General features: G+C 43.0%; 1 protein-coding gene across 1 annotated transcript in view; it reads left to right on the forward strand.

Moving 5' to 3' along the window:
- Positions 1-248: 248 nt before the first annotated feature.
- The window catches only part of CMTR1 (cap methyltransferase 1), a 53,974-nt gene continuing 42,085 nt past the window's right edge, over positions 249-12,137 (forward strand). The window contains exons 1-2 of the mRNA XM_072641973.1: positions 249-390; positions 3,009-3,146. Of these exons, the coding sequence (XP_072498074.1) occupies positions 3,014-3,146 (133 nt within the window). The 5' untranslated portion in view covers positions 249-390; positions 3,009-3,013. The remainder of the gene's footprint in view (positions 391-3,008; positions 3,147-12,137) is intronic.

The raw sequence follows: 12,137 nt of genomic DNA on the forward strand, positions 1-12,137 counted from the left end.
GGGTTAACCTCATAGCATCTGACTCTAAACTCGAACTCAGAGCTCCCCAGTTCCAGACCTGGCACTCTACCATTGCGCCGCCTAGCGGCCTCGCGAAGAGACAGAGGTGGGTGGGGTGTTTTAGATGAGGGTCCACTGGCACGTATCGAAACCTTGAATCTGTTACATGACGGGAGGGGCCCATCAAGGCCCCGATGACGTCATCGCTCCGCGCCGCGGCCAGGCGGGGCGCGTGACGTCACCCCGCGACGGGGGCGGCTTTTGTGAGGAAACGAAACTGGGGCCGGGCGACGGCGACGGCGGCGGCTGCGGCGGCGGCGGCGCGATCTGGCGGCCTGACGCCCCCTCCCCCTCGCTCCCCTCCCCGTCAGCTCGCCCCCACCCCGCAGCGTGAGTGCCGGAGCGCGGGCGCGGCCAGGGCGGGAGGGAATCGGGGCGGGCTTGGCTTCGCCTTCCGGCTCACCGCGGCCCGACTGAGAGGCCCGGCTCCGCGACCCGCCTCCGCCGGCCCGGGCCCGGCGCCCCAGGCCCTCTGCTTTCCTTTCTGGTTCCGGTCCTCCTCCCCCTCGCGGGCCTCCCCCCCGCGGCGCTGCTCGGCCCTGGTGGGCTCCCTCCCCCTCCTGTCAGTGCCCCCCTGTGCCCTCCCCTCCCCCGCCCCTTGCCCTCCCGTGCCCTCCGGGCCTGTTCCCCGTGTTTGTCCTTAGGTATTAGCGCGGCAGCCCCTGCCTTCCCCCTCAGCTGGCCTTCCCACCTTTGGAGATGGGCACATTCCTCTGGGCGTGGGGGGAGGGGCTGGGGCTAGGGTCCGAGTGGAAGCCTGGGGTCTTCCGTAGGGCCTGAGGTTGAACAGTGCGGGTGAGGCAGCTGGACTTAGCCGCGCCCTTCCCCGCGGTTCTCCTGCACTTCGTTTTTCCTTTCGCTGCCTGAGCCTCAGGGCCCTGTCCAGCCCTGGCCTTCTGGAATGTCAGGATCCCTTCTGTTGACCAGCACCTCTGCCCCGGCTTAGACAGGCAGCGGCTCTGCCTCCTCTCCTCCTGTACACCTGGAGCCCTCAGAGTTGGGGGAGAGGAGTTTCATCTCGTTAACCCCTTAAACCTGACATCCTCCGGGGGTGCATCGCCAGGATTGTCCCCAATCACTGCACCCCTCCTGAAGCTCCATCCTTCAGAACTTAGGGTGACTCCTGGGGCTCCCGTATCGACACTTCTTAGTTCCTGTTTGCTCCCCCTTTTCCCCCATGGAAGTGAGAAAACAGCTGTCATAGCCAGAAGGGAATGAGACTGTAACTGGCCAATCTTTTTTTTTTTTTACAAAGGAAAAGAAAAATCTGGAAAAATTATTTTAGTGCTGGTTATCTGTGAGCACCAGTAAATTGAATTAAATATATACTGCAGAATACAACTGCTTCCCTAGCAGCCAAATGCTTTATCATGACGTGATGAAGGCCTTAAGCCTTCCAAGGCCATGCCAGCAGAGTCCAAACTCTAGCCGTAACAAGCTAAAAAGGTTCCAAGAATGGGTCCAGAGGCAGACTCTGTGTCTGCTGCTTAGAGACCAGTCTAGCTAAGCGGAGAGACAAAATGCTAGAAGGCTAACCATTGTGTGTATGTGTGGGTGTGTGTATATATATAATATATATATAGTGAAGATATCCAGTAAGGCTTGTGTAGGGGTGGTTTGTGATCTGCATCAGCAGAAGGGTGACCCACACAAATGAAATTTTGGATCCTTGAAGTACAGAGCATAATTCAGGGATAAGGCTAACCACGCGATGTTTATTGAAAGCCAACACTAGCATACATGGGTGAGAGCTGAGCTAGGGAGTCACACACGGTTTTCTCAGTACATTTTTGGTCACTAGGTAAGCCACACAGTATTACTATGAGGTAGCATCTAACTGGCTAATCTTACAGGTAAAGAGACAAGACAGTAAGGTAAATTGATCCAGGGCTCTGGGAAGTGTCATTGGGGAAAGTGACAGCTGCTCTTTGGCCTGCTCACCTATTTACTGCTGTCACTGCTTCCAAATGTAATAGATGTTGTGACCAACACCCAAATCCCCACTTGGTCCCTGCCCTTTGTTGTTGCCAAGTCTGAAACTTTCTTGGCTTTATGTCTGCTGCTTCACTTTCCTTTTTTCCATCTGTCTGAGCTGTGTAGAAGGCTTTCTAGAATCTGTGGACCGCAATTTGTTAAACTCAGTATCTTCTTCAATAAAGATGATTGTTCTGTTAGGATATTTAGATGTCATTGCCCCCTGTTCCTCTCTGATATTTTTTTCCTTTAGTATCTAGCTCTAAATAAATAATAGTGGCTTGATGTGTGCTTATTTCCATTTTCCTAGCCATTTGTGTACCATGGCTGTGTGCCAACCTCATGTCCAGAGTACTTGCTTTCTATACCATGGGCATTAAACCAACCAACTAGTGGATAGAATGCTGCTCTGATTGTTAGAAAAGTTTCCTAATTCCTCTGTATGCTTAAGCTCATGTTGAAACAAGCCAAAAATCAGTTGTCAGTAAAAATAAAAGTGATTACCCAATTGTTTTTCAGAGCCCTTGCTGTTAGTAGTTATAAATTTGTCTTTGTCATCACCCATCCCAACAGATTGAATCCTAGTGTGTCATTCAGTAGAATGGAAAAATATGAACTGTCCATGTGAATAGTGACCACTAAGAGATGGAGAATTAATGTGTAATTTTTTGGGTCAAGAACTTGGAATTGACGTGACAGTCACCTCTGGGTCTGTGTTGCATTTTTACAAATACACATAAAATTAATTACTAATGAGAACTGGATCCTGGTTGCCATCATCTGAGATTCATTCCAAAAGAAGGTCATTGGAGTGTTGGCTCTGGAAGATGATAAAAATTGTCAAATTCTATCCCTTAGGTGGTTTATGTGTTTGTACCCTCAGACTTTATCATCTCCTGTTAATGTGGCTTTGAACCAGAGGGAGGCAACTGCCTTTTTCCTTTTTATTTTCTTTTTTTGGTTTGTGGTTGCAGTGACAATGAAGAGAAGAGGAGAAGGAGAGTTCAGCAGCCCCCAGAAGAAGCAGAAGAAAAGAGCGGCTGAGCTGGGTTTGACCCTCAGTTCTACTTCTGATGAGGAACCCCCTTCTTTTGGCAGTCATGGCCCACAAGGTAAGGCTGCCAACATAATGTGAAACCTGGCCATCGGGAATGCTGTTGACTGAGCACTGGAAAATTTACGGCCTGTGATCCCTTTTGGAAAACTGAACCAGTTCAGAGAGAGAAGGACTTAAGCAATATTGGTTTTTCCAAGCCTGGATGTAGACTTCCTTTTCCTGCTGCCATTCTCTTGATTGAAGTATAGCACTACCTATATTGACAATTACAAGTTGAAAGGTCTTCCAAAAACCATCGCTGTTCTGTAGGTAGTTCTGTTAGTTTCCAACTGGGACACTCTTTTGCTTTCTTGGACTTCCTTAAGGTGGTGATGATCACTGAGTATTGTGTGTAAACATGGGCCTTAGTAGTTATTGATGATCTTGGGGAATGGGAGATAGATGGTTAGCTTCAGGGATCTGGCATCATTCCTTTCAGCTTTTAGCATTTACCTACCCATTTCTCCAGTAGCCACAGTTAAAAGCAGTGAACAGTATTGGAACAGCATTGTATTCGTGATTTGCATTTAGTGCAAAGTATCTCACTGATCTGATTGGAATCACTCTCTTGCTTTGTCCATTTTTAGGGTTATAGAAATTTACAGCATCCATTTTCTTTGTGAATTTTACAGTATCTGGATATATCTCAAATACCAAACAAATTAGGAAATTCATCTGCATTTGATTTCACTTCCTAGTAGCTTCATGTTTTGAATCCTCTCCCGAATCACTGGTAAACTGGAATGAAATTTGGTAACAGATTGGTGACCAAAAGGGTGTGACGCACCAGTCGAGGGTGGTAGAAAATACAGTTTACTAACAAGTGGTAGGCCAATTGAGGGGCACTTTAACATCAGATGTTACTGAGAAGCTGGTCCAGAGAAGAGAAACTTGACAGGCAGCAAAAATAATAAAGCAGTTGGTGTGGCCACGGTCCAGGCTCAGAGAGAACGTTTCTTTTTTTTCTCTGTAATGTGTATCGGCTAAATGTGTGTGCCATTTGTGCTATCAAGATAATTTCAGGATGAGCGAGAACAGGCTCTGTGTGTTGCAGCTGGCACTGATAAATGGGGAAAGAAAAATCTTTGTGTTTCTTTCGTTTGTCCTATAGATAGTTTAAGAAAAGGAAATTTTGCCCCTTTCCCAGAAGTTAGTGGTGATGTTCAGACTCACTGAATTTGTGAGGAAGAGGGGAGAAGCCATAATCCAGGCTGGCAGGGCGCTGAAGCAAAGCTGATTCTGAATAGAGCAGGGATGATTGTTAGAAAGGTCCTGTTTGGATGCAAAAGATGTGCTTTTTTTGTTAATGATAAAGTCAGGGAACCTCGTTATGGCTCCTGAAAATGGAGTTGTCAGTAATCTCAATGTTTTTGTTGGTCAGTTGTGTCCAACTCTTTGTGACCCTATTTAGGGTTTTCCTGGCATAGATACTGGAGTGGTTTGCCATTTCCTGCTCCAGCTTTACAGATGAGGAAACTGAGACAAACAGGATTAAGTGACTTGCCCAGGGTCGTATAGCTTAGTGAGTATCTGAGGCTGGATTTGAACTCAGGGAGATGAGTCTTTCTGACTTCAGGTCTGCTACTCTATCTGCTGTGCCAGTTAGCTACCCCTTCTCAGTTTTATTCAGTAGGTTTAGACTTCTAGGAAATAATGTCCTGCAGATCCTAATGGAATCTTCCTTCTGTGTATATAGAATGGTCTGAAGGAGAATTAGTGAGTAGGTGGCAGGGCCTAAACTTCCAGCAGGCCAAGAACCACCAGTTGGTTGCTTCACTTTCAGAAAACAGGGCAGGTGCCAAAACCCTTTTACTGTAGAGATGAAAATCAAAGAAAAGGTGTGTCCCAGAATGCACCGTGCGAAGCGCTCTTCATTTCTTGAGGAAGTCTTAGTGCGCTTAGGTTGCACTTGGAGAAGTGAAAATCACAGGAGTGATGTAGCCTGGCCTCTCCCAGGAGAAGAAATAACACAGCAGTACCTTTCTCTGGAAAGTTGCAAGTGTTTAACACACCTTACCTTTCCCCACAAATCAGTTTTAATCTGCGCTTAAGATTGTATCACATAATGACTTTGAAGGCTCCTCTTTTACATTCCGTTGTATGCTGTGCCCTCACTAAGCTCTCTAGAAAACGCACATCTCATCTGTGTATGTAGTGGTTGTACATGCAGGTGTGCACCTAGGGCATTTACACAAGTTATATATCAAATGCAGCCCTTTGACTCACTCCACCTGGACATGCCATTTAGGCACGTAAGTGTTTGAGGGGTGCTCTTTGCTGACAGCAATGAGGAAGGTGTAGATTTTTGCCATCTTTTCCTTCCAGAATAATTTGTTGTTTCCCCATATCAGCATAAATTTGTAACTACTTTATGTTGAGATTAATTTTTTAATCAACTTATTTACATAATGATAATAATGAAGCAGCTGTAGTATAAGGTTAGAGTTTACTCTCTGGCAAAGGATGTACTGATAGAAAGGGAGAGCTTTGTCTCTATGAAGGGTCAACTCCTAGACCCTGGAGATCTAGGGCTTTGAAGACATTTTCGAGAGTATGACTTCTTGTAAATTTGCTCTGAAATCAAGTCCCTCTGCGGTAAAGATAAGACAAATATACTTCTCCATAGGAGAAAATTGTTACCAAGAGCTCTGAAATCCTGGCTCCTTTCCAGTAGTGTCCTTTCAGTTGCACTCCTTCATTATGTCACTCGTTGCATATAGGCTTCTGTCTGTTCCATCTGTAGCAACTTCAGATTATGATGGCATCTGCCACTTGCACTTGATAATCCCTTTCCTTCCTCTCCATACCCCCAATGAAATTTAGTTCCTTCCTAAGTGGGTTATTTGCCCTGAAACTATTGCTTTTCTGTCAGCCCAGATTCATGACCTTAATCAAAAACTTCTTTTATCGGTATCTGTTTAAATTGTTTTAATGAGATGCTATTTGTCCGGAGTGCAGGAGAAATGGAGCCTTTGAGCAGGAATGACTGTATTCCATGGTGATTGTAAGCTAGGATACGACGTTTATTAAAATCCATAATTTGCTTCTTTTTGTCTGTGTGCTGTTCACCTTGGTGTTTATTGGTTGTAGGAGAAGTTGCCCTTTTCTTTGAGTTGTCACTGTAATTTTTATTCCTGGGATTTCTGCCATGTTGCTCTGTTGCTCTCTGAAACAACTTGCTAGGAGATCTCTGCCTCTGCTTTTTTTTCTTCAAATGTTTATTTATTTATTTTTAGTTTTCAGCATTCATTTCCACAAAATTTTGAGTTCCAAATTTTCTCTCCATCTCTTCTCTCCCCCTACTCCAAGATATCATGCATTCTGATTACCCCTTCCCTCAGTATGCCCTCCCTTCTATCACCCCTCCCTTCCCTTATCCCCGTGATCTCTTTTCTTATAGGGCAGGACAGATTTCTATACTCCATTACCTGTATTTCTTATTTCCCAGTTGTGTGCAAAAACAACTCTCTATATTCATTCCTAATACTTTGAATTCCAACTTCTCTCCCTTCCTTCCTCGCTACCCATCCCCACTGAGAAGGCAAGCAATTTAATATAGGCAGTATATATGTAGTTTTGCAAAAGACTTCCATAATAGTCATGTTATGTAAGACTAACTATGTTACCCTCCATCCTACCCTGTCCCCCCTTTATTCTATTCTCTCTTTTGACCTTGTTCCTCCCCAAAAGTGTTTACTTCTGATTACTCCCTTGTCCCTTCTATCATCCCCTTCACCCCACTTGTCCCCTTCTCCCCTACTTTCCTGTAGTGTAAGGTAGATTTTCATTCTAAATTGAGTGTGCATGTTAATTCCTCCTTAAGCCAAATGTGATGAGAGTAAGGCTCACTTTTTCCATTTCACCTCCTCCCTTTTCTCCCCCATTGAAAAAGCTTTTTCTTACTTCTTTTATGAGAGATAATTTGCCCCATTCCATTTCTCCATTTCTCCCTTTCTCCTCCCAATATATTTCTCTCTTATCCCTTAATTTTATTGTTTTTTGGGTATAATCCCTTCTTATTCAACTCACCCTGTGCTCTCTGTCTGTATATAAATGTGTGTGTGTGTGTGTGTGTGTGTATGTGTGTGTGTGTATGTATATGTATAATTCTTCCAGCTACCCAAATACTGAGAAAAGTCTCAAGAGTTAGAAATATTATCTTTCCATGTAGGAATGTAAACAGTTCAACTTTAGAAAGTCCTTTATGATTTCTCTTTCCTGTTTACCTTTTCATGCTTCTCTTGATTCTTGTGTTTGAAAGTCAAATTTTCTATTCATTTTTGGTCTTTTCATCAAGAATGCTTCAAAGTTCTCTATATCATTGAATGACCATTTTTTCCCCTGAAGTATTATACTCAGTTTTTCTGGATAGGTGATCCTAGTTCCTTTGACTTCTGGAATATCTTATTCCAAGCCCTTTGATCCCTTAATGTGAAAGCTCTGCTAGATTCTGTGTTATCCTGATTGTATTTCCACAATACTTGAATTGTTTCTTTCTGTCTGTTTGCAATATTTTCTCTTTGACTTGAGAACTCTGGAATTTGACTACAATATTCCTAGGAGTTTTTCTTTTCAGATCTCTTTCAGGAGGTGATGAGTGGATTCTTTCAATATTTATTTTGCCCTCTGGTTCTAGAATATCAGGGCAGTTTTCTTGATCATGGCTTTCAGGTAGTCCCATAATTTTTAAATTGTCTCTCCTGGATCGATTTTCCACGTTAGTGGTTTTTCAAAAGAGATATTTCACATTTTCTTCTATTTTTTCATTCTTTTGGTTTTGTTTTGTAATTTCTTGGTGTCTCATAAAGTCATTAGCTTCCGTCTGCTCCATTCTAATTTTTAAAGAACTATTTTCTTCAGTGAGTTTTTGAACCTTCTTTTCCATTTAGCTAATTCTGCTTTTTAAAGCATTCTTCTCCTCTTTGGCTTTTTGAACCTCTTTTTCTAATTGAGTTAGCCTATTTTTAAAGGTGTTATTTTCTTCAGCATTTTTTTGGGTCTCCTTTACTAAACTGTTGACTTGCTTTTCATGATTTTCTTGCATCTCTCTCATTTCTCTTCCCAATTTTTCCTCCACCTCTTCTACTTGATTTTCAAAATCCTTTTTGAGCTCTTCCATGACCTGAGACCATTGCATATTTATTTTGGAGGTTTTGGATGCAGAAGCCTTGACTTCCTCTGATGGTAAGCATTGTTCTTCCTCATCCGAAAGGATGGAAGAAAATACTGGTTCACCAAGAAAGTAACCTTCTGTAGTCTTATTTGTTCTCTCTTTTTTGGGCATTTCCCCAGCCAGTTACTTGACTTTTGAGTCCTTTGTCAAGAGCCTCCACTTATACTCTGGGGATCTGTAAGTTCTCAGTTCCTCCAAGGTGGCACAATCAAGGGAGACTGGTGTGGGAGCAACCAAAAACTTTCCTGCACAGAATCTGCAATTAAAATTCCCTCAGCACAGCCTCCTCCAGCTCCACCACACCAGAGCTCCTCCTCACCCCAGAGCTGAGCTCAGGGCTGAGATTCAGAGCAGAGGCTCAGTTCCTCCAGGGAAGGGCTCCAAAAATGGAAGCTGCTGCTGCCTGCAGTCCAGACCGTGCTCTACTCACTTGGGTGAAGGAACTCTCCCACTGACCTTTGAAGTTGTCTGTGGCATTTGTGGGTTGAGCCACCTGGGAGCTGCTGCTGCTGCTGGCTCCCTGAAGCCTGTTCCGGGTCTTGTCCCTGCTGGGCTGCACTCCGCACGCTCTCTGCCTCTGCTTTAAAGTGAGTTTGTCTCTTTCTCCATAAAGCCCTGAGAGTTATGGATTTTTCTAAGTAGAGGAGAAATGCTCTTGAATGAAAATCATTAAATAATTTTTAAAACTCTCTGATAAGTTACAGTAGGTGAGCTTCTGCAGAGGTAGATGAGTTTGCCAACCAGCTCTGGCAAGTTTTTAACAAAATTAATGATTTTAATAGACTAACTTTACTTATCACTCCTGTTAATTTATATCCTTATTACAGAATTGTCTATTCAAAGTGTTTGCTTAATTCTTATCAAATCTGGTAGACTAAACCTGATCTTAGGTGTTGGCTATGCCCATGACACTTTTCTTCTTTTCCTTCAGTTCATGTGATTTGCAAATGCTTATTTTGCCTATTGTGCTAATTCCTGCCTAGCCCTAAGGAACTCCAGAACATCCATCTGTCTGGCTTGGCTTGGCAACATCCTGCTTTGAGTTATTTTTCCAAAGCAGCTTTCTGTATTCAGGCACTATAGTTTTTGTTGTCTGGTTGACTTTATTGGTCATTGTGTTCTTGCTAGGGGTAAATGATAACGGCTTCCTTGCCTGGTGTTGTGGTGAAGCTGTTTCAGGTCACTAACAGGGGTTGGTGATGATGCTTTTTAATGGTTTAAGCTCCATTCTCGAGAGGCAGACAGCCTGTCAGGGTGTGGAAGTTCATCTTTGGTCCTCTGTGGTCCTGTTCTCCAAATCTTAGTAAGAAAACTGGTGAATGTAGAGCCTGCTTAAGAGATGGGGTGGAGATAGAAGAAGAGGGAGGCTGGCTGCATTTACTATCATAAAGGGGTTGTATACTATCAAGCATGTTCAACACCATCCATACGAGTGAGTTATGGTGGCAAGAAATGTATATCAGTGTTTACTAGACTTATTGAGTAAAGTCCACAAGTATTTATTAAACAGCTCTTGTGTTTGGTGCTCTTAGGAGACAAACTGGATAGAAAATAGAGCTTGTCCTTAGAGTGTGTGTTTTAGTTGGGCAGTTGAGGTCTACATAAAATACATGGTGTGGTGGAAAGAGCATTGTATTTGGAGTCAGAGAGCCTCGGCTTAAATCCTGGCTCCGCCATTTCCTAACTGAGTGAACTTAGCTTAATCACTTAACCTGTCTGTACTGCAGTCCTCTCATCTATAAAATGATGGGGATGGAGTAGTACTGTTTTTGTGGTAATGGCCCTTTTGGCAAGCTGATGAAACTTATAGACCCTTTCTTAAAATTATATTTTTGATTGCACATAAAATGGGATTATAAAGGAAACTATTATATTGAAATATAAACACCTTCTTTGTGTAAGACTTTGTGCTAAATTCTGGGGACACAAAGGAAAGCAAAAGGCTGTCCCTGCTGTCAGGCTCACAGTCTAATGGGGGAGACAGCATGGAAACAACTGCTTATAAACAAGATCTATTCAGGATAAAGTGGGTAAAGATAAACTGATGTAAGAGGGAAGGCATTGAGATTAAGAGGACTGGAAAAGATCTTGCAGAAAAGTGAGCTTTTCGCTGAGAATTGGAAGAAGCCAGGGAAGGTAGGAATGAGAAAGGAGGAGGGAGAGCATTTGAGGCATGGGGAACAGCCAGTGAAAATGCTTGGGGTCAGGAAACAAGTGTTTTGTTGGAGGAATAGCCAGGGGCCAGTTTCACTAGATTTTAGAGTACATAAGAGATTTAGATCTAAAAAGACTGGAAAGTTAGGAAGGGGCCAAGTTATGAAGGGCTTTATAAAGCCAAACAGAATATTTTATATTTATCCTAAAAGCAATAGGTACCAGCTGGAGTTTATTGAATTAGAGGAGATAACGTAATCATACCTGTGCTTTAGGAAGATCAATTTAAAAAAAATTATTTGCTATTTTATGTTACATGTACAAACAATTTTTAACATTCTTTTTAAAACTTGGAGTTCCAAATTCTCTTCCTTCCTTCCTCCTGTGGCTCCCCCTTCATCCCCTGCCCCAAGCATGCAATTCAATGTAGGTTGTACATGTGTAGTCATTCAAAACATTTACATATTAGTCATGTTGTGAAAGAAAACATAGACCCCCAAAAAAAAAAAACCAACCTCAAGAAAAATAAAGTAAAAAAATATACTTCATAAAAAAATATACTTCACTCTGTATTCAGACACCTTCAGTTCTTTCTCTGGAGATAGATAGCATTTTTTGTCACAACTCCTTCAGAGTTGTCTTGGATTACTCTATTGCTGAGAATAGCCCCATCATTCACAGGTGATCATCTCACAATATTGGTGTTACTTCGTACACAGTACATTTCACTTTGCATCAGCTTATGTGAGTCCAGGTTTTTCTGAGAGCATCCTGCTTATCATTTCTTATAGCACAATAGTATTTCATCATAATTGCATACCCCAATTTATTCAGTCATTCCCTAATTGATAGGAAGATCAGTTTGACAGCTGAGCGGAGGATGTGTTGGAGTGGAGAGAGACTTTGAGGCAGGCTGTTGGAATAGTGCAGGTATGAGGTGATGAGGGCCTGTAACCAGGATGGTAGCAGTGTCAGAGGAGAAGGAGGAATATATTAGAGTTGTTAAGAAGGTAGAAAGAATAAGACTTGACCCCTTGATTAGATTTGAGGAGTGAGAGAGAGTGAAGAGTTGAGAATGACACCTAGATTTTGAGCCTGCATGACTGGGCCGATGATGATACCCTTGAAGTAATAGAGAATTTAGGAAAAGGGGAATGTTTTGGGAGAAATATAGCAAATTAAATTTTGACATGTTGAGTTTAAGATATCTATGGGGCATCCAGTTCTAGATGTCTAGAACCGTTGGAGATGTAAATCTGGAGACAGGACTAGACAAGTCATCTGTGGAGAAATAATTGAAACTATAGAAGTTGATGAGATCACCAAGTGAAATAGTATTTAGAGAGAAGAGGGTCCAGAACAGAGCTGTGGGGTGGTTCCACTGTTAACGGGGGTGACATGAAGATCCAACAAAGGAGACAGGAATTGTCAGGCAGGAGAGCCAGAGCAGTATCACCCAAACCTTAGAAGAGGGTGATCAAAGAAGCTGCAGAAAAAGGTCAAGAAGGATGAGGATTGAGAACAGGCCATTAGATTTGGTAATAACTTTGGAGAGAGAAGGTTCAGTCAAATGGTAGGTTGAGAGTCAGACTGTAGAGAGTTAAGACAGTGACAGGACAGGCAGAAAAGGTACCTGTTATAGAAGGTCAAGAAGGTTGAGCACTAAGAAAAGGTCTTTCA

The sequence above is a fragment of the Notamacropus eugenii genome, chromosome 2 (assembly GCF_028372415.1).
Source record: "Notamacropus eugenii isolate mMacEug1 chromosome 2, mMacEug1.pri_v2, whole genome shotgun sequence".
In the NCBI taxonomy this organism is placed as follows: domain Eukaryota; kingdom Metazoa; phylum Chordata; class Mammalia; order Diprotodontia; family Macropodidae; genus Notamacropus; species Notamacropus eugenii.